This window comes from Typopeltis vanoorti, chromosome 23, assembly GCF_054136105.1.
Source record: "Typopeltis vanoorti isolate ZY-2024b chromosome 23, IOZ_Tvanoo_1.0, whole genome shotgun sequence".
Lineage (NCBI taxonomy): Eukaryota > Metazoa > Arthropoda > Arachnida > Uropygi > Thelyphonidae > Typopeltis > Typopeltis vanoorti.
Window position 1 is genome coordinate 95983002 of NC_143571.1, and position 23926 is coordinate 96006927.

Consider the following 23926-nt stretch of genomic DNA (forward strand, 5'->3'; position numbering starts at 1 on the left):
CCACAACATTACTATATATCTGATAATCCTTTCCTACTGTGCTATTTAAATCTCCAACAAGGACCAACTTTTCCTTTTTCATTGTGACAGCTTTCTCTAATGCCTTGAAAAATTCCTTCAAATCTTCTTTAGTAGACCCCATCTGTGGGACCATACATGCAAATATGTTTTACTGTCTAGTTTTCCATTCAGCTTAATATTGCCTGCCATTCAAGAAAATTATCTTCATATTTAGTGATAAATACAACAGCTACTACTTTCCCCTAATCGTTATGTTACTGTTTGAATATTACATCTCACCTGGTATTGCCTTCTTTGTTTTTGACACACACACTTTGTCAATTTATCTGGTACTTATCTAATTCTTCTACTAGTTTCATTTCTTTTCTATTGATGTTTCTTATGTTGATAATGCCAATCTTGAAATCTGCTGATGTTCAGTTAGCTGATGATATAAAAATAATAAAACTGAAAAACTACTGAGACTAATGTATTATTTTCATGGTTGGGAATCACATTAAAAAAAAATAAATAAAAAAAAATAATAATAATAATAATAATGCAAGCTAACTTGTTAACATGAATTCATTCTCCATCAGGCTCTTATTCTAATCATCCATGTAGTACCACATCCTACTCAGCCTCTGAATTTTTGCTTTCTGTCTTAAGAATTCATATGGGAAAGGTAAGGAAGAAATTAATTTTATCATTTGTGTCATTTTATCAATGATTTATTTATTTTGAATGATAATTGCCTAAAAATAATCTGGCAATTATCATCCTGGACTCCTTCACACCAATAGTTAACTTGAATTAATGAAGGATCAAGATAAAATCTATACCTTTGTTGCACTTTCCAAAGGAGGACTATCATTCTCTTGTACTGATTTCTTGAATGCTGGAGAAAAGCTACTTGAATTACTCCATATTCCTAATGACGTCATTCTGTCATTTATCCATCAGTTACAGAATAGCCCTGAAAAAAAGATTAATGTTGATTTGTATACTGTCTCATAAAACAAATTGCAAAATATTTTAAACTAAAAAATTAACTTAAATATATTATATCGCCGAAATGAAGCTTATTAGCTCTTTATATTTAAGTAACTTAATGGTTACACCTGTTTGGAAACTCGTATAGCAGAGTATATAAGTTCTTTTCGCTATACACTTTGATATTGATTGGTCTAGCTACTCACTGATGAAGCCTCAAAAAAGGCTGAAACTGGTCTGGGTAGTGACTTTCCACCATAATGTAATAACAGCATACATTTCCTAGGAAATGTGTTTTTACATTATGGGAAATACCTAAGAATAGCGATCAGAACTTCACCACCTTTGCTACGGATTGTCCGGTATTGTACTACGTGCTAGGGTCACTTGCATTAGCTCACGCTAGTGGTCGCCGATACTTTATAGTTTACTATATTCAGCAAGAAACTCTCTGATTCCAATCTTTGAGTTTCTTATTCGGTTTTAAAACAATGTGGGATTTAATATCCCCTTAATTTAAATAATGTTTATATCGCCAAAATGAAGCTTATTAGCTCTTTATATTTAAGTAACTTAATGGTTACACCTGTTTGGAAACTCGTATAGCAGAGTAATAAGTTCTTTTCGCTACACTTTGATATTGAATTGGTCTAGCTACTCACTGATGAAGCCCTCAAAAAAAGGCTGAAACCGGTCTGGGTAGTGACCTTCCATCATAATGTAATAACAGCATACATTTCCTAGGAAATGTGTTTTTACATTATGGGAAATACCTAAGAATAGCGATCAGAACTTCACCACCCTTTGCTACGAGTTGTCTGGTATTGTACTATGTACTAGGGTCACTTGCATTAGCTCACGCTAGTGGTCGCCGATACTTTATAGTTTACTATATTCGGCAAGAAACTCTCTGATTCCAATCTTTGAGTTTCTTATTCGGTTTTTAAAACGATGTGGGATTTAATATCCCCTTAATTTAAATAATAAAAAATTAACTCTGTCAGCAATAATTTAAATAAAGTTTTATTGACCTACCTGTCAGTACTAATAACTAGAAATTATTATAAATGGTTATTATAAATCTTCTTCCTGTTTATAGTGCTTTTATCATGCTTGGAGAAGGGTCCACTACAATTATGCGACTGTTGGGAAACCCCAGCTTGTCGCAGAGTCTGGTATTGGGATGGGGGGGATCAATTTTTTATGGCTGTAGAAGTGTGTGTTCACAGGGCCGGTTTGCCTGTTCTGGGGGATGAAATACACAAGTTTCTGGTTAAAAAAACCCGACCTCCATATGAGACTAGCTAACTCACCTTCAGTTGAAAGTGACAAGATAAAGGTTCCTTGCATTTTGGACTAGAATCAAACCCTGGTCTTTCCAACCAAAGGACTTGTCTATACTGACTGAACTAAGGAGGCTCTAGTTAGTTATTATAAATAGTTATAAATTAAAAAAAAAGAAATTATTAAAAAAACTAAAAATTATTATAATTAGAAAATGATTAACTTGTAATTTTAGAATTAGTGAAATTATAAAAATATTCTTCTTCTTCCTAACATGGATTTTAGGCCAGGTGGCGTGTTCCGGTCTCATGCCATCTCTTTCTTGGTCTTCCAATCTTCTTTTTCCACTTATGTAGTAATTAATTTGTTTTATGTGTCTATCTTATGTAGTAATTAATTGGTTTTATATTCAGGGATTGTAAAATTTCTTCTGTTTTATGGTCCCACATGGCATATCCAGCTGTTTTTCTTAGGAATTTCATTTTTGCTGTTGAATTTGTGTCATCTTTCCTTTTTATGGTCCATGTTTCGCTTCCATAGAGTAGAGTTGGTTTTGACAAGACATTATATATTCCGATTCTTTTTTCTTTCACTTTTTTAGCACTTCCCCCACGAGTTCCGAAAATTATGCCAGTCGAAATGGCTCACACCCAATTACTCCCACCCCCTGACTTTTTCCGTTAAATCCCTCATCTTCCCCAAAACAATAACTTCTATCTTTAGATCCATCTCTCACCCCACCCTCCCAAATGCTCTCTATCCACCCTTAATAATAATAATATTATTATTATTATAATTATACATATAAAAAAAAAACAGGTTTTTTTTTCAAAATAATTCCCCAACATTACTTTACCACCACTCCCCCCCCCCCCCCCTCCTTTAACAGCAGATGAAGGCACATTGCCAGGGTAAAGAGACAGAAAACAACATCCAAAAAAAGCATGTCCTTTTCTTCTTCCTGTTTTTTATTCTTCATATATTAGTTTTATAACACTTCAGTAATGCCCTAAGTTTTTGAGGTAAAGGAGCCAATGACATTGAAAAAAAGGGGCACTCCTAAACAAAAGTAGGCTATATTAGCCATTAAAATAATAGTTTATTTTAGAGGAGTGACATGGGAATTTTCCCAGAAATAATATCTTTTTTTTTTTTTTTTTTGTACTACGGTTGGCTAAATATATTATTTATGCTAATAATATAAATATACCTCTGATTCTATAAAAATAAAAAATAATATAAATATACCTCTGAATGGTATATATGTATGCCATTATATATGCCATTTACTTTGACAAAGTTTGATATTTTAGTGTCTATGTCTTTTTCTTCCTCATATGATTCGAAAATTATAGAAAATTATAATTATATATTCTAATTACAGAAAATTATAAACATTTTCTTAATTTTTGAATATTTTAGCCTTCCCATTCAAAAAATTTAGAAATACACAGACACATTGGTGATTTGGGTATTCAAAGCATTACAGAATAGAAGAGAGAATTTTGTTCATCTGACTGATCATACAATTTTTGAAAGATACTGAAAAAGGGAGATTATTCTGTAGAAGATAGAAATTTGCTAGAAATAAATGAAGAAATCTAATCAGTATAGAAAGCTTGAAACTGGATAACAAGCTTTGAGGAGAATGTCAGAATCAGAGGTAAATGTTGTCCATCACATCTTTAATGGCACTTGTGACATAGTAGAAAGTAAGTACCAAATCACATTGACAGAAGAAATTTAAAATGTTATTAAATCAGATACTTCAATCTGAATCTAATAGATCATCTTCATTGAAATGGCAATTCAAAAGGTAGAACAACAACAATAGATTTTAAATTAAAAACTGAGCGGCATGCTAGTGTAATATACTCATTATGGGGATTTAATGGAATAAACAGAGCACAAATAAATAATTAAACAACAATTTAATCACTCCTATATTTCATCTCAGTCACTGAGACATCATTATGGAAACAATATGAAAATTGCAAAAATACACAAAAATCTGTACATACATTAAGTGGAAATTATTAAACAAAGCCTGAAGTCCTATGAGGGGCATCCTCCAAGGGTGCTGTTCACTAGACTTAGCTGTGTTGGAAATTTGAAAGACTTTTTTTTTAGAATCAGTAGCATTAAAACACCTACCTAATCTTAATAAACACGGTTGTATTAAACATTCTGTACTCTGATGAATCCAGTTTTAGCCTACAAATGGATTCCATATGTTGTTGTTTGATCTGGAGAGAACAAGGAATGCAGTTCAATCCTTCCAACATAAGAGAAAGGGACACAGTGTTCTCATTTGGGGTGGAATAATGATCATTGGCTGCACCCTTCTTCGTGCTTTTGATAGGGATACTGTAACTCATGTTGGAGGTTTAATGGAATATTATCAGCACTGAGAAAGGATTAAAAATAATTTTAGCACTTCCAATATTTCGTCTCCATCACAGGGATTACAAAAAACTTTTTGTAACAACACACACACAAATACAATACAATAGTGAGTGAAACTAAAGTCCTATCTAGGTGGTGTGCCCTCTATGGGCATTTGCAGGAGGCCTAGGATGTAAAGAGGTATCTCTGACAATTAATGTTTCCCAAATTTTGGGAAGCTTAATGCAATCAGGTTGATTCCTGAGTGCAGGTGCAGATGCAGATTCAAAGAACAGTCTTTCTTTTTTGAATTTACTATGGTGGAGCATGGTGATTTCCAGGAGATCCTGTGGGTTATATCCAAAACATGGTCTGCAAGGCGAGATTGACCATAATTGTGATTGCAGATGTATGACTTGTGTTCTTCTAACCGGATGGCTGCTGATCTGCCTGTCTGTCCAAAGTAAGTCAGTTTACAGGCACAAGGTACTCTATATACTCCAGGCACTGAGAGAGGAGGGAGCTGATCTTTGGTGGCAAGTTTAGGGTGGGACTTAAAAGCTGTATGGAGGATGTACTTTTTTAACAATCTGGCTATTTTTTCTGATGTACCTTACATCCAGATACAATCCACAGGATCTCCCAGAAAAAAACACCATGCTCCGTCAAAGTAAATTTAAAAAAAAAAGACTGTTCTTTGAATCTGCATCTGCACTCAGGAATCAACCTAATTTAAACAAATGCGGTTGCATTAAACTTCCCAAAATTTGGGAAACATTAATTGTCAGAGATCCCTCTTTACATCCTAGGCCTCCTGCAAATGCCCATAGAGCGCACACCACCTAGATAGGACTTTAGTTTCACTCACTATTGTATTTGTATTTGTATTTGTGTGTGTGTGTGTGTGTGTGTGTGTGTGTGTGTGTGTGTGTGTGTGTGTGTGTGTGTGTGTGTGTGTGTGTGTGTGTGTGTGTGTGTGTGTGTGTTGTTACAAAAAGTTTTTTGTAATCCCTGAAGATGTCTCTGTGACGGAGACGAAATATTGGAAGTATTAAAATTAGTTTTAATCCTTTCTCAGTGCTGATAATATTCCATTAAACCTCCAACATGAATTCTTCACAGCACTTAAGCCTCAACACACGGATACTGTAACTCTGTGGTCCCAAAAACAAATCCTCAAACCCTATGTGCAACTTTGGTCTAAATTTTCTTTTTATGATGAACAATGTCACTGCCCATAGAGAAACTCATTCTAGGCGAAGGAGTATCTAAACTAAAATCCAGTGACTGCCATGGCTACCAGACTTAAATCAAATTTAATGCATGTGGGATATTCTTAGGCACTGCACTGACTCTCAGTCACTTGGTGAGCTGAAGTCCCGCTCTGATGGAAGAATAAGATTTGTTGCCACAGAATCTTCTAGACACTCTAATATCAAGCAAGATCCACTGCAGTCAGGGCTGTTAGCCATTAGAGGGGATCATGTGCCATGCTAGTAGTATAATTTAAGGGACTTGAGTAGTTTGGCCATGTGTAGTAGACAGATGACTAGCTAATCAAAGACATGCGTACAAATAAAACTGACAAGAAAAGACCAGTGGGAAGACCCTGAGCAAGAGGAATGGATAATATTGCAATAAAAGATAAGAGAACTGGATGAACACTTTACTTCAAATGTAGCCAGACAGGCACACTGGTGACCAGACTTAAATGGTCCATTAAGTTATTGACAAGGTAATTTTACACATTGCTCTGGCCAATTTGTCCTAAACTGAATGAAAATTCCCAATTTCAGAAAGAGAACAAATGCTGCTTCCTACATATGAGATTGGCTAACTCACTTCCAATTGAAAAAGTTCATATAAGATTCCTCTCATCAAGGCAAGAATCAAACTCTGGTCTTTAAAATCAAAGAGCATAATAACCATTGTTCTACTAAACAGTGGCAATAACTTAGAATAATTCCTCCTTGAAAGTTCTACATGCCTATCATCCTCCAAGTCAGGACTACATTATTTTCACCTACTGGGACAAGTATAATATCTTTAGCTTGTCAAAGATCACATTGCATTTCAGTCACAATCAGATCCTATGATGCTATGTCCAAATTGCAAACTCCTGTTCCCTCTGGCATAGACTGCCTAAAGCATTTTTTAATTAACTAACTACAAGTAGCTTATATCCAGGTTGAACTCAAAGACTTTTACTGATTAAAACTGAATGTTACTCAGACATGTTTCACTATCTTTATAGCTGACAGCATCTTCAGGAAAACATTTAATACAAACAAAAAACTCAAATATTTCCAACAGCTATTATTTGTATAAACTGAAAAATACTGGATTGACAGTTTAATCGCATATATCATTAGACACTAATTATTATTATTATTATTATTATTCGTGACACCTCCAAGGAGTCCGAAGAGTCATTGCGGGAGGACACCTACAACTGTCTCAACCACTACACCAAACTTCTACTACGAATCATCTCCATCAACGTCATCTACCACCCACCTCTACCACAACTAGTATTTTTTGTCTGTAAATTGCGTGTGTTCTGAAGGGCCGATTTGTCTGTATGCGGGATGAAAAACCCGAGTTTCCAGGAGAAAAAAACCCTTCTACCTCCGTATGAGATCGACTAACTCACCTTTGATTGAAATCGTCCAGATAAAGATTCCTCCCATCGGGACGAGAATCAAACTTACGCCTATTCCAATCGAAGGGTGCAATGTACCGTTGTTCTTCCAATTGTGCTATGGAGGCGCTTAATGAAACATGTGATTCTCTATATGTGATTGCTGGCATCAGAGAGGTTGTGAATGTTACATGCACTAATTAATGACTTCCAAATGTCAAAGTATAATGATTTACAAATAATACAAATGATAAACCAATTACTTCAGAAGACTCTTTGAACAATCTGACAAAATAATCTCTTCTAAGTTTAGCATACAGGAAGAATACCGATCTATCATGTTATGTTCTATGAGGATGTGTGGTATGTGTACACTTTCTTTTTTCTCTCTTAGTTTCAAGATCGCCTTCTGTTTTATGGATTTCAAAACTACTACCACTTTGACCCACATACACCTTTCCACAAGAACAAGGAATCCTGTATATTCTAGGATGTTTGTAGAATGGAATGCCATCTTTATGGCAATGTAGGAAACTTTGTAAGGTGTAAATTGATTTGCAGGCCATTCTGACGTTGACTGATTTTCATAATTGGGCTGTTTTCTTGATGTGTTGCCAAAGTATAGTAAGGAAATTGTGCCTTTGTAACTCAATTTCGGGTTAACATAGGCGGGACGCTTTATCAGAAAATAATAGTTTCTTTAGTAACTTTGAGTAGCCATTTTGGAGGAACCGACAATAGGATTTGAAGTTCTTTTCTTTTAATTTCATCATTCTTGAGTATATTAAAGGCTCTATTTTTGTAAGGTTCTGATAACACCTAATTTTTGTTGAGGATGATGGAAAGAGCTTGCATGTAAATCACTACCCACATGGGGTTTTCTTTTCTATAAATTTCTGAAGTTAATCTTTCAGCACTGGTTTAATCACACATGATCCTAATGATCTGTATGATTAAACTGTCAATCCAATATTTTTCAATTTATACAAATAAATTTTTTTGGTAGTTTTGCAAATGAAAAAGTTTTTTTGTTTGCTGAGGATGCTGTCACCCATAAAGACAGTGAAAGATGTTGGAGTAAAATTCAGTTTTAATCAATAAAAAGTCTAAGAGTCAAATCCAGTTCCAAATGGCTCTCATATTCCAACTCAACTGACCAAGCTGGATAAGAAGGAGAAGTCTTTGCCATAAGTAACAACCTAACACAAATCATACATCTCCTATTTGAATTCCTGATAACCCACTTCACTCAACAAATACTCTGGATCTCTTTTTGACCAGTTCTCCTTCCAGATACACTGTAGAGGTCACCTCTCCTCTTGGCAACTCTGACCACAATCTTGTACAAGTCTCCTCCCTCACTCTCTCTCATAGAATGCTGCTCCCCCAACCACTCCTAACCTCACATCTTCTAGCACTACAAAGGAGCCAACTGGAATGATCTCTGGAATTCCTACTCCTCCTTTTCATGGTCTACTATTGTTTCCACTCATCGAACCCTAGCACCTGTTGTGAACAAGTTATAGAAATTATTCTCACTGGCATGAAGACTTCATCCCCATTTCAAGGCATAATCCTCACCCACTTTCCAAGTTCTGGTTCAGCTGAAAGTATACGAAAGCAGTCAAAGAAAAAATTAAATAAATTAGCTTAGCACGGGTGGTTGCTTTAAGAACTCCAGCTTCATACTCTGTCTACACCAAAGGATCCAACAAATGCAAATCATTCATCAGCAAACCCAAATCTCATTTCATAAAGGCCAACAGCAAAAAACTTCCTTCCTGTCCAAATGGAAGCTGTGCCTTCTGGTCTCTTGCTATGGTCACTGTATGCAACTTCTACTCTCTGCACTTCCACCTCTCTCTCTCTCTCTCTCTCTCTCATCCTGATGGCACCAGTGTTACTTCGCCCAAAGATAAAGCTGACCTCCTGGCATCACTCTTTTCCTCAAACTCCTGCACCGATGACCGAAGGAAATCACCTCACAGGATACAGGAATCCAAGCACCATATGCCTCCTTTAATTTTTTTACCAAAAGAGATCAGGAAACTATTAAAAAACGTGGATAGTAAAAAGTCTTCTGGTCCTGATAGCATCTCTCTGATTGTTCTTGAACACTGTGCTCCAGAATTAAAACCTCCCCTGCATCGTTACTACAATCTACTATACATATCTGGTACATGGAAATAATCTCATATCCATCTTATTACTGAAATGGATGATAGAAGTCAACCATCAAACTACCGACAATTGCCATCATTTCAGTCCTCTCCAAAATAATGGAGAATGGCATCAATAGCCAACTCCTCCACTAATTAGAGGTCCAACAATTAATCAGCAACCACCGGTATGGATTCTGCCATTCAAGATCCACAGCTGACCTCGTAGCTTACTTCCCCACCACTGGACACATGCTGTGGAAAGGTTCAGAGAAATTTGTACTATTGTCCTTGACATTTCTAAAACCTTCGATTGCATGTGGCATTGTGGCCTGCTTAACAAATTGCGATTCTTTGGTCTCCCTGCCACCTTCTATAATTGGATAGCTAGCTTTCTCTCTGGTCATTCCATGCAAGTCATGGTAGATTGCATGCCTCAAGGCTCTGTCCTATCACTTACTCTCCTTCTCTTGTTCATAAATGACCTACTCACAATCACCACTGGTCCTATACACAGCTTTGCTGATGATAGTACACTCCACTCATCCTACTCATTCAACAAATCATGCAGTACTCTGACATCCCAGGATACAAGATCATCTACAACCAGTGCCTTAAACATTGATCTTCATGCTATCCTTCAGTGGCACAAGGCCAACCTTGTCATGTTCAATGCCACTAAAACACAGTCTTGCTTTTTCTCTCACAAAAGGGATCTCAGCTTGCCTACCCGTTCTCAGTAATACACAAGTCACCTGACAAGATCAGATCTCTCTGCTTGAACCACCTTTTACCTCCGGTCTCTCCTGGCATAAACACATCACATTACATCAACAGCCTCCTCAGCATCCAAGAAACTAGGCGCTCTCCTTTGTTTAAAAGGATATTTTACACGCAACCAACTCCTAACTATATAAAAATCCCAATTCTGCCTATGCTTAGAATACTGCTCACATGTCTGGGGGTGGTGCACCTAAAACTTGCCTTAGGTGCACCACCTAAGGCAAGTTTTGGGTGCTTAAAATCCTTGATACTATCCAAAGGCAAGCAATTAGGCTCATTGATGATCACTCTCTTACAGATTCACTTCAACCTCTATTGCACAGGTGCAGTGTTTCAGCACTATGTCTATTCTACAAGTAATTCACTGGAGCAATGACTTGGCAACTATCATTTCTTCACTTTCAGTTGCACCTCTTAATACATAAGCAGCACCCCTTTACTGTGCAACTACAAACACACCAAACTTGCTTCTCCTTTTCCTCTTTTATTCTGTCCACCTCCCTCTGGAAAAGCCTTCTAAACTTCTCAGTCCTCAAATGCACTCCACACATGGCACTGATGTATTTATAGGTCTATTGACCTTTCGTGTATGGGATTAATATAAAGAGTTAATTATACATAGTTGTTTAAGACTGTTTCTCAAGAATTCCAAAGATTCAATTCCCTTATAACTGTATGTGGTTTTTCTTCTGTTCAATTTACATTACTATATTTAAAATCCTTCATATAATCACTCATTTTGCATTTGCCGAACTAATCTGCCTAAACATTTTCATTTCATCACCTACTCATTCCATGCTATATTCCAGGATATAGCAACATCCCACTAATCATCCTTTTTTGTCCATTCCTATTTCAAATCATATATTCTCAAAGTGAGCAGTACTATTTTCCCTCCTAATTCTCTATCCTGATAGGGTACAACTCATTGCTTACACCAGGGTTTCCTGTGTTCTGCGAGAAGTTCTCCTGGAATTTGTCATTTTAGTTTTCTAAGCATTTTTCATGAATAAATATTTTAAAGTGGAAATATTCTGAGGAGAATAATATTCGTGAATATGTCGAAAAGCTCAGACCCAGAACGCCTAATAATATCTGTGTAGTAAATGTTAGTGACTAAGCTGTGTATTTTAAACATGGAAGCATTCGTGAATTATAGTTAATTTTCACACATCGAAACCTTTCAACATTTGGGAAAGGGAATACCGCTGTTTATGACTAGTCATAAAAATTGCCTGAAAGCGGATTATAAGCATGAGCGGCATATCCTCTGTTCTCAAAACTGAAGGAAATGACATCTGTGTAGCAAATATCAGTGACGAAGTGACATATTTTTAAACATGGAAATATTCATGAATTATCGTTAATTTTCACACATCGAAATCTTTCAACAATCGGGAAAGAGAATACTGCTGTTTATGACTGATCATAAAAATTGCCTGCAAGCCGATTACAACAATGAGCAGTGTATCCTCTGTTCTCAAAACTGAAAGAAATAACATCTGTGTTGCAAATGTTAGTGACCAATCAGCAAGGAAGAATAAAGAAAATTTTTCCATTAAAATTGAAGATCAAGGTAGTCTGTATTTGGTTCTCAAATCTAGTAATACTGAATACTTTCTTCGCAAGTTCGTATTGTAGGGTGAAAGTTTTGAAACCGTAGTGTCATGACTTTTTAAAAGTAATAGGCCTGCAGATTTAAATTTTAATATGAATAAGAGACTTTGTTTAATTTTGGTATTAAGAAATCTCTAATTGAAGATGTTTGTGATGCAACAGATAGTGAGTCATCCACCATCAGTCTACAAAGCGATCTCCATGATGTACAAAAGGAGGGGAAAACTACCAGCACACAGGAGAAAAAGTCTGCATTCACTAGTAAGTACTTATAATAATATTATAAATATTTGGTGATCAAAATGAGATATGTCGATGAAATGTGTTCCGTGAAAATTTCAGGATTTGTGAAGTGTTCCATTGTAGGAAAAGTCGTTTTAGGGCCAAGTCGTTTGAACAGATCTGTTCAAACGACTTGGCCCTAAACACTGAACTAAATCACATCCTCAACACTTTCTCAGCCAATGGCTACCCCCCCCCCAAAAAAAAAAAATCCAAAAAATATTAGAACCTACAAACCACAGCCCCCCCCCCCCCACAACAAGGATTACTCTAAATACATCACCATTCCCTACATCCGAGGCACCTCGGAAAAGATTACCAAAATCTTAAAAAAACATGACCTGACCTCCTGTTACAAACCTTACAGAAAATTGGCATCCCTTATCCGCTCCACTAAAGACCAACCACTTCTCCTAGACCTACCTGGTGTTTACCAGGTCCCTTGCAGTTGTAAATTGTCTTACTTTAGCCAAACAGGCAGGACAGCAAATATCAGAATTTCGAAACACAAGGACTACATCCGTTTTCACAAATACAGTCATTCTGGGCTTGCGGACCATGCTCTGGATACACGCCACAGAATACGGTGGAAGAAAGCTACAGTGATACACCGTAACAAATACAAATTTGAAAGACTCTTTATGGAATCAGCCTCAGCCCTAAGAAATTCTCCAAACCTCAACAAATTTGGGTGTATGCAACTGCCCCAAATTTGAGAGGCCTACATCTGCAGACCTTCAGCCCAATGGCCAAGGAACACCTACTTAGCCCGCTAGAGGGCACCATCAGGACTGTTAGGAGAACAATAGCTTCATCTCTTCATTCCCAGTTTCTGTGTTGTTGTAGTGCCTACGTGCACGTAACTTTTTTGTAAGTTCCTTTAGAAAATGGCAATGTGACGTTGCCGAAATATCGGAAAATATTTATTAAAGTTTAATTTAATTCATATTCCTAATTACGTTGTTCTATTCCTTAAGTGTTTTAATAATGCATAACCAATGTATAAGCCTGTCTACGAGTATGACATTGTGTGGGTTTGTAAAATGATGTTTTTTTTTTTTTTCTTTTTGCAGATTTTTGCGAACATTTAAATGACTTGAACCTTAACCTACAGGGCTCTGGTAAGACTCTTGATGTTATGTTTGATGACATAAAGGCATTTGAAATGAAACTAGGAGTTTTTTAGAGGAATGTCGACAGTGAGAGATGTAGATATTTTCCAAACCTAAAGAAATCAATGATCTCCAAATGGATGATAAAACAGACCACTAATGTCTTCAAAAGATATTTTTAAACGTCATTGCGTCAACTGTTCAGCAGTTCTCTCTAAGATTTGTTAAGTTCAGAGAATTAGAAGAGACTGCAAAATTCGTTAAGTTTCCAGACACTATAAAACTGGATGAATTAAACTTGCAGATGTTTACGTGGATAAATATGGATGATTTTGAAATGCAGTTGACTGATTTTCAAAGTAGCTCAATTTGGAGGCAGAAATTTGTTAGCCTCAGAGTTGATTTTGAAAATATTGAAAAGGAGCGATTAGAGGTGGGAGTAACAGAGAGAAGTGGAAAATGAGGTATTAAGAACTTGAAATACTATTCCTTAAACTTTTGTATGTTAAAAAAAGCCTTGCAACAGCATTACTATCCATTTTTGCATCTACATATTCTTGTAAATCATTGTTCTCAGTGATGAACTTTGTTCAGTCTCATAACAGGAGTAGCTTAACAGATGAAGCTAGTAGTGCATGCATATCTTTAAAGGTTACAAAATATAAACCTGATATAAATTATCTGTCATCAGTGATGCAGCAGTCTCACTGATGCTAAATAAATAAATATCTGCTATTTTTTGATTCGATCTGTAATTTTTATGTATTGCTCACAAGGGATTAAGAATTAATAAAAGAATATCTTTAATTAAACATGAAGCCTATTGGCTCTTTATATTTAAGTGAATATTTTTAATTTTATTTTCTTTTATTGTGTTTTAGTCAAGTAAAACAATTATGCAATATGCACTGTAATATACTGGAAAAACTTGAGTCTGATTGATCTTTATAAAAAAAAAATTTTTTTTAATTCAAAATTATTGTTGACTCTTTTGTTAATGTTTAAAATTGCATCTCTAAATTGTGCATCTTTATACAGCAGCTAGAATTACATTGAAATGCAAATAAAAAATATTCATGCTATCAACAAGCTAGAAGGATTTTTAAGTAAAAATTTCATCACTAATTTTTACATTCATTTAACCTTAAATGACTTACAATAATCATTCTTACAATATTCTTTGATTTTACTATTCTAGTGTGATTTTTGATTATTTGAAAAGATCCTCCCAATACTTAAAAGACACCATGTAATCATGAAGGAAAGGCACTCACTTTAACATTCCTTACTCAAGTAGAGTTGGATGCTGTGTAGCAGTGGATCGCGTGGAGAGATGAAGGTCACTTTCACCTGAACGAAGCTCTGAATACCCACAAAAGTTCTAAAGTTACTATCTGGTCTGGTGGGGTTTACAGCATCACTTATCGTGGATTGTTCTTCTTTGAGGACATTCACCAGTCAGGGTCCTGTGACTTGCTCAGTTACTGCCAAGAGATATTGCGATATGAAACAATTTTGTTGTGCTACATCTACAGCAGTGCCTGTGCATAAATTCAGTCATTTTCATGCAGGATGAGGCCCCTCCGCACATCAATCAATTCATACAGGAGGCTTCTGTGAAATGTTCGTTGAGAACATTTCACAGAAGCCAAAGTGATCAGTCATGCGTTTATGACTGCATAGCTGCCTCATTCACCTAATCTGACCCCCTGTGACTTCTGGCTGTAGGGATTTCTCAAAGATAGGGTTTATCAGGATCATCCTGATAACTTGCCAGCAATGAAAGTCAGTATGTATATGCAACATCAGTCCTGACCAGGTGCATTCTGCTACTGAACACGTGTAAAGGATGCAGTTTGTGGCATATTGGGAAGGGCAACAAATTGAACAGTACAGCCCATGAATGCATAATGGAAGTGAATAAAAAAAAAATGTGTTATTTATGTACGTGTTGCTTTTCTCCTTCTTATACACAGTAAATTTACCATGTCTACATTCGGTTCGATACATATGGACTGGCCAACAAAGTCTCCTGACCCTAATCCTATTCAGCATGTCTTGGATGCACTAGGAAGAAGTGTTGCTACTCACAAACCCTCTCCCTCCCCAAAACCTTGAGAGACATTGCAGAAGCAATGGTTGTTATTATCAATTGAGCTCCTGGACATAGCATTAAACATCATTGTGAGTGCTGTATTGGTGTGAGGGGTAACCGCATTCCTTATCGAGCCACTTTGACAATCTCACTTTGACCTCCTGTTTTTTTGACCATTGTCTTCATGTACAAATTTGTTAATGAAAACTATTTATTTACAATTTTTATGAGTGTTTCTCTCTGTTCCTTAATTTATGGAAACAAGTGGGAATGATAGAAGAGGAGAGAATGGAAACAGTGGAAGAGAGGGAGGGAATGAGAGAGAGAGAGCTATGGGAATGATAGAAGAGGAGAGAATGGAAACAGTAGGAGAGAGAGGGAATGAGAAGATTGTAAGGGAGTGCTGGAACCAAGGATAGAGAGATGTCAAGAAGGCAGGTAAGTAGAGGAACACAGAGAGAAAGTGTTAAAGAAGAGAGAGAGAGAGAGTGAGGGATGGATGTGAGCAATTGAGGAAGAGGGTGGTAAGAGGCGTAATGTATGGGGACTCAATGATCCGTGGTGTGCAAGATAGGGTGTGTGAGGAGTGTTTGCCTGGAGGAACGATAGAAAGTGTAGCTATGGCAATTAAGGGGGGGGGTGAAAGGGTGAACAAGATGATTGTGATGGTAGGAACAAATGACTTGAGAAATAATGTAAATTGGGCAGCAAGAGATATGAGACTCTTGCTTGAGATTGTACGAAAGAAGATGCACAGATGAAAGATAGTGTGCATGTTGCCTACGTATGATTGTGACGAGCTGAGCAGAAATACTGAATAATATAATAGCTAGAATGTGTCAGAAGAGAGGATTGGAATAGGTGGATGTTTGGAGGGCATTTGAGGACAAAAAGGAATTGTATGCGAGAGACCGCGTGCATTTCAATGAGGAAGGACATAGGCATCTGGAGAGATTGCTGTTCTGAACAAGTCGGTGTGTCAATGCAGGGAAACTAGAATGTCCAGGGTGGATGGTGGCAGGGTTGGCCTCCTGTGGGAAAGCGGACAACATGAGGTAACGCTGAGCCCAGTGGAGTCTAGAAGGGATAATGCTGGATATAGAAACAGTGGCATTTTTATACTTTACACTAATGTCAGGAGTATCCAGAATAAAGGAGAGGAATTGGTGACACAGATAGCATCAGCCTGGCCAAAGATTATTGGCAGAAGAGGATATAATAACAGGAACAGAAGTAGCAGGGTACAGCATTTTTTGGCAGGATAGGAAGGGAAAGCATGGTCGTGGAGTACTGCTTATGATAAGTGACGACTTATGTCTTCTAAGAGTGGAGACTTTGGAAGGCAGTGACAATAATGATTTTGAAAGCATATGGTGTGAGGTGGAGGTGGGCAAGACAGGATATTTAGTGGGGTGCTGCTACAGACCTAGGAGCACAGAGGATGGGAACAAGGAGATGTTTAGATAGTTGAGCTTGGCAAGTGCAAGAAGAATGATTGTTATGGGAGCCTTCAACTACAGCAGTATAAATTGCAGAGAGGAAGATGCATGTAGCAATAAGGGAATGGAATTTCTAGAATTCTTGTGGAACAAATGTCTTAGGCAACATGCAATAGACGGAACAAGAGGTTCAAGAGGTTTGGATTTGGTCATAGCATCAGAAGAGTTGATAATAACTGAGATGGCATCTCTCCCACCAGTTGGAGAGTGTGACCATGTGGTTTTGACTTGGAAGATGAACAGACATCAGGAGTATCAAAGAGATGGAAACGTATGTGGAATTATAAGGCAGGTGATTATAATAGTCTCAGACATCAACTTTGGGAAGTTTCATAGAGGGAGGAATTGGAAGATCGGGATATCATTAGCGCTTGGAAAATTGTGAAGGAATATTTGTTAGCAGCAATAGTAAACTGTATTCCAAGAGAAGAAGAGGACAATTTGGAGTAAAGTGGATGACAAACAATATTAAACAGGAACTGTATGTGAAGAAGCTATGGAAGAGATATAAGGAAACAGGTGAAGAGCAGATGCATGAAGAATATAAGACACAGGCCAGGAAAGTGATTAGTATGGTAAGGAAGACAAAACTGGAATATGAGAAGAGATTGACCCTAAGATCCAAAGAAAATCCTAGGGAATTTTTTAGCTGTGTGGCCAGCTGGAGAGAAATGACTGTGGAAGAATGACATTGTGGGATAAAAATGGGAATAGAATGACTGATCCAGAGCACATAGTGGAATTGTTCAATGAACACTATGAGTATTTCATCCTGTAGCAGTAAATTTTAATACTAGAGGGACAGGGCAGGTTCAAGGTTTAGAGGTGCAAGAGGAGAGTGTGTCCCAAATACTGAGTACTCTTGATGTCAGTAAAGCTGTGGGACTGGATGGTATTTCACCACGTGTTATGACAGCTGCTTTGACCGGCTTTTTAATGAAAGTCTGGCTACAGGAAAGGTGCCCAGGGAATGGAAGGAAGGTAAGATAGTGCCATTGCATGAGGACAGTAGCAGACTGGAAGTGTCCACTTATAGGCCAGTTTGTATGTCATCAGCAGTTGTTCAAATCTTGAAGAAATTAGTGAGGGACCTTATACAGCATTGGTCAGATGAGGGTAATGTTATCTGTGAGTCAACATAGATTTGTTAAGGGGCGCTCTTGTTTTAGTAATATGCTAGCCTTTTATAATAATGTTACAAGAGCAGTAGATGAGGGAAAAGCATATACTGCCATTTTCTTGGACTTAGGAAAGGCAATTGACAGGGTGCCACATGATAAACTGATATTTAAGTTGCAGCACATGAGTTTAGATGTCGGGTTAGTCAACTGGATTCAGGATTGGCTGTCTGTTAGGTATCAGAGAGTTGTGTATGGTGGGACAGTTTCAAGGAGGCAGAGGGTTACAAGTGGGGTCCCACAGGGCTCGGTACTGGGAGCTATATTGTTTAACCTTTATATCAATCAATTGTCAGCAGATTGCGGGGGGATATTCAGTTGTTTGTGGATGATGTGCAGCTGGGAAAGATTATTAGTAATAGTGCAGATGTGGTAGCCCTACAAGAGGATTTGAATAAGCTAGACAGATGGGCAAATTACTGGGGGTATCGGTTTAATGCAGCAAAATGTAAGGTCTTGAGGATTGAGATCCATTGATGGGAAGCTACATACTCTATTGGAGGAGCTGTACTGGAGGAAGTAGGGAAGATAAGAGATCTGGGGGGTTGATGATTGACAAAAAGTTGAAATTCAGGGGACATATTGTAAAGGTGGCGAAGGTAACACAGAGGATTGCTGCACTAATGAGAAGGACGCTGACCTGCAAAGATAAAAGAGTTATCATTCCATTGTATAAGACCCTGATCAGACCACACTTAAGACTATTGTTCTCAGATTTTGGTTCCCAGGATTTGAAGGGAATAAATTAACTGTGGAAAGGGTACAAAGTAGGATAAAAAAGATGGTTTCAGGACTGTACAAAGTTAATTATGAGCATCGGCTGAAGGAATGTGGACTGCAGAGTTTGGTGGATAGAAGAAGGAGAGGTGATATGATTGAGACTTTTAAACTGTTGAGAGGTGCTTACAGGGTTGGCACTGGGGAGTTCTTTCGCTTGGTTGAACAGTGGGAAGGAGTGATGAAAAGGGGCCATCCCTGGAAATTACGGAAGGAAACTGTGAACAAGAGGTTGAGGAGTGGTTTCTTTGCATGCAGGGTGGTTGAACCATGGAATGCATTGCCTGATAGAGTGGTGAGAACAAGAATGGTCAATGAGTTTAAGGAGCGGTATGATAGACTTTGTGTTTCCTAGGAAGGACCTCCCACAATGAATCTTTCGACTCCATGGAGGTCTGAATAATAATAATAATAATAATAATAATAATAAAGTGTATATCTTTAACAACACCAACTTAATGTGGGATTGCTATTTAAAAAATATAAAAAGAATAAAATAATAATAAAGAGAAATGACTACTGTAATGTTCCCCAGTTCTGTGAAGTTTTTCTGTTAAACTCTCACAATCAACGTTTATTTATTTTTGACTACAGATTTAATTTTTCTTTTCTAGCTTAATCCTACTAAAATCTGTTAATAATTCAGATCCACCTCACTTGCAGTTTCATGATTATTACATATTTGTTCAAGGAGTTTAACTTACTATTCCATTCTATGCTTGTAAACCTTCTTTCCTAGTGCCATAAAACATGGCCATGAGACGTATTCAAAAGATTGGCTGAAAATAAACAACAAAATATTCCTTAAGTTGCATCCATTAAACAACTCTGCTTATTAGTGTGATACATTAAATATCTTTCACAGTGTGACTGTTTCAAAATTACTTGTAAAAATGCAAGAATATGTTGCAAGATTCCATTTAAGTAAAAGACTTCCTATAAACGTGGATTACCAATATTGTGGGCATCCAATTAACACAGTAACACTTACCATGACATCCAATTATCATGATTTTTCTTTTGTTACACATAAATAAAACATGGTCAAATTCATATGACAGAGTATGCAAAACCCATATGTAATCCAACAAATTCCTTTGCATTCATCCAAAGTTACTATCCAGTGGGGTTTACATCTTCATTTATCATTAGACCATTCTTTTTAGAAGACATTCTCCAGTCAGGGTGCTTGCAGGTTTCATGCAATATAACAAATATCATATTTTTTTCACCTTATAAGATGTACTGATGTATTGGAGGCATCACATTTTTCATGTCAAATTTTTGAAGAAAAAAAAACATTGTTCACAGTATAAGATGCACGAATTATGACACAATTTTTTCATGTAAATATTAATTTTTTTATTTTAAATTTTAACATGTATTATCCATTTATTAAATCTGTACACCAGAGGTAAATGGCACTATGTCAATTTTTTTATGGAATTGAGTTTTAGGTATATTTTAATGTTTTGTTTCATACTCTTTTCAGTTGTGCAAAGCACTATTTCCTGTGTATAATAATAAGCAGATTAGCCAGTTGGAAGTTTACTTCTATACGTACAAAAATGGACATAGTGGCCTTTACCTCCGATGTACATAAATTAAAAAACAAACAAATAATTATTCTTAAAAAAAATCAACTCATTAAAAAATTTAACATAATAATATATATATAAATAGCTTGTAGAAACCTTAGTTTTTTTCGATCTTTCTCTATGCTTCCGAGTCTTGGATAATGACAAAAGATGATAGTGAATTACCATAAGATGCACCAATTTATTAGAAGACGCAATCAACTTATGGTATGCATCCTAATTTTCAGATAAATTTGAGATACAAAAAAAGCACATCTTATAAGGCAAAAAATACAGTATATCATGCAGGTAGCACCAAAGTGGGGGGAAAAAAATTTCAATAAAACATTCTATGATCACTTGTTGTATTGCACTTTCAATCAAGTAGTACTGAGAATATAGATAGATGGCTGTCGTAGTCAATAGTGAAGTGACTGAGATAAGAGGAAAATTTTATTGTTTCTTGAAAATAAATTATTGAAGTGGTTTGTAGACATATGTGAGAAGAGGGGGAAAACCAGATTTTCTGAGATAAAACAGAAGATCCAAGTTTAACATCTGAATTTAAAGAGCAAGCTATAAATTCAAGCCATTAAACTAGGATTAAACCAACTGCACAGCATGGGATAAAGCAGCAGCTAAAAAATTTATCAGAAATTTTGAAGCACTTGACCAGATATTCACCTTCAAGATAAACAGAAGCTGCTAGGACATAAGGAATTGAAAGATTGCCTAACACTGATATTACAGACTGAAGAAAATGAAGCCACCTTTATGTATCACTGCAAAACACTGAGGAATACGATTAAATTTCGTGTCCTAGTAATGTGAAATTTTTCAAGATTGGTTTCTGAATTATTTTATCACAGCAGTAAAAATTATATCTTCACACCAAAAACTTGGCCAAGAAGGCTCACCTATTTATTGATAATGCATCATCTCATAGCTCACACCTTGAGAATTTGCCAAGATTCATAAAATCTACCATACAACACCTTATTAACTAATGGATCAGCATGTCACCAAAAAAATTGAGACAAATTACCAGAAACTTGCCTTTTGAAATAATGTTTCATGGAGAACAACAGAGAAGCCAAGTCAACATTAAAAGAATCTGAAAGTTATAACATTAAATCCCATATCGTTTCTTAGCCGAATGAGAAACTCAAAGAGTTTCATGCCGAATATAGTAGAAACTATATAAAGTTCGGCGATTCCAAGCGTAAGCAAATACCTGGATACTGCAACAACTGACCCTTAAGGTAGTGCAAGCTGAGGCAACTCATGTCTAAGGTGGAGCAAGCTCCGATCACTATTCTTGATATTTACCCATAATGTGAACTTGAACATAATGAGTTGCCTCAGCTTGCATTACCGTAAGGGTCAGTTGCTGCAGTATCCAGGTATTTGCTTACGCTTGGAATCGCCGAACTTTATATAGTTTCTACTATATTCGGCATGAAACTCTTTGAGTTTCTCATTCGGCTAAGAAACGATATGGGATGAAATATCCCTTAACTTAAACAAGTCATATGTCGCCGAATTGAAGCCTTTGGCTCTTCATATATCTTATAACATTAAAGATGTTGTAAATAACATTGGCAAAGTGTGGAAGAATATCAGCCACAAAATCATTGTCAGCTCTATTAACCCTTGTTAATGGAGACTACAACCTCTGTTCTACCCAGGCTGAACTCTCTTTTATTTGCCAGACATTCTTGTCCTGATGGACAAAAAAAATGGAAATGGTGACGTTTCGATTAATATGACACTGATCCATCATGAGCATCTAGTACAGCCTGCATTCTTTGACTGAGAAACTGTTAGTGCTTGGAACTCAACAGGAGGAATTTTATACCATTCATTCGAGAGAAACTGGATCAATTCACCTTTGTTCGTTGGAGGTGGGAAACATTGCCTGAGAACTTGTCAGCCTGGTTGGCCAAGTGGTTAACGTATCAGCTCTCCAGCCAAAAGGCTGGGGGTTCGAATCCCACCGTGGGCATAGATGTTTGTGATTGTCTGTGAAAATACTAGTGGTGATGGGCGGTAGATGCCGTTAGTGTAGTTTGGTTCATTGCAGTTGGTGAATTCAGTGGTGTTGTAGAGCAGGCACCCTCCCTCGATGAGTCTTTGTACTCCCTGAAGGTGTCATGTAATAATAATAATAACTTGCTCCAAACTGGAATGGTCATGACGAGACACCTCACCGTCATGTTCTGCAAACCATCGGACCATATCATATCCATCCACTGTTGTGTAGCCCACTGGCTGTGATCTTTACACCATTGGACATGACGACGTGCATGATCAAAGGCATGTGTAAGGCAACTCAACTCTGTGTAGTTCCTTGGGCAGAGTTTTTGTCAAAACGGGTTTATCAAGACTGGTTTGAATTGGTACAGAGCACTAATGCTCGAATGTCCCTCTCTTGCAGTAAGTGCTTTCGTCCACTATTGCATTTCGCTGATGATGATGATGTTTGTCCTGTCGACTGCCATTCTGACATAACCTTAGAGACTGTTTGTCAACTAACATTTGCAATTCCAGCTGTTCTGGTCAGAGATGCACCTGTCAACCTACCTTCAGCAATCACATCCCTTTGATGTGATTGCTGAAGTCCCTAGGAATCTCGGGAGTATATTTGCATATCAACTGCATCTGTAGAGCAGTGTAGACATTGCATTGCAACTACCGATAACACAACCCAATAGCTCAGTGTTTCCATTTTTTGTCGATTACCTGTACTTTCCTCATATGTACCATTAACTAAGGAGTTTAAAGAATACTACGAAGGCACTATACCATAAAGTTTATGTAACATTACTAGCTTTCTGCAACAATTTTCTTTCAAATTACTCTTATTTTTCAGGTTTCCAATTTCCAGTTATTACTGAGCAGCAGAGGCTTATTGCAATATTTATTAAATTTTCCACATTGTGTAAATAGCAAAAGCTAGATTAAAAAAAAAAAAACATAACAGTAGGGGAATTGTTACTGACACTGACAAAGATAATACACTATCAACAGTAGTCTAATTATGAAAGCAGCTAATGCAGCTGAAAGTGCAGAGGAACATACACCACCTAAGACTGATTTAAACATGAAAGTTCCACCTTCTCAAAAAAAAGGTATATTAATATCACATCTTCTTCAAAGTTGAAAGAAAGCCACAAAAATACTATCCTTTTCTAAGTATTATTCGAATTCAAGCATAAAGTTAACTGCTCCACAATGTGTTGTTTGCTCAGAGGTTTTGTATAACGGTGTTTACAATATAGCAAAATCATATAGCAAAACAGAAGTTTTGCTATATGATTCCAAAAATTAAGGTATTTGAAAACAAAACACCAAAAATATTAGAATTCTTGTAGCAAGGCTTATACATTGGTCATACATAACTGGTAATTGACTTAAGGAATTTTCAACGCATAAAACGGATATCAATTAAAGGAAACTTTAATGAATACCTTCAATATTTCGGCAACATCCCGTTGCCATCTTCAGGAACATACAAATATGGTGTACGCAGATGCTAACAAAA

At 36.8% G+C, this 23926-nt stretch overlaps 1 protein-coding gene across 4 annotated transcripts in view; it reads right to left on the bottom strand.

Moving 5' to 3' along the window:
- The window catches only part of LOC150094086 (uncharacterized), a 608624-nt gene that overhangs the window by 420358 nt on the left and 164340 nt on the right, over positions 1 to 23926 (bottom strand). For all 4 annotated transcript variants that reach the window (XM_090413217.1, XM_090413213.1, XM_090413214.1 and 1 more), the window contains 2 exons: positions 19510 to 19584; positions 843 to 976 (listed from right to left, as the gene is read on the bottom strand). In XM_090413217.1, coding sequence (XP_090269343.1) covers positions 843 to 944 — 102 coding nt within the window. In that variant the 5' untranslated portion in view covers positions 945 to 976; positions 19510 to 19584. The remainder of the gene's footprint in view (positions 1 to 842; positions 977 to 19509; positions 19585 to 23926) is intronic.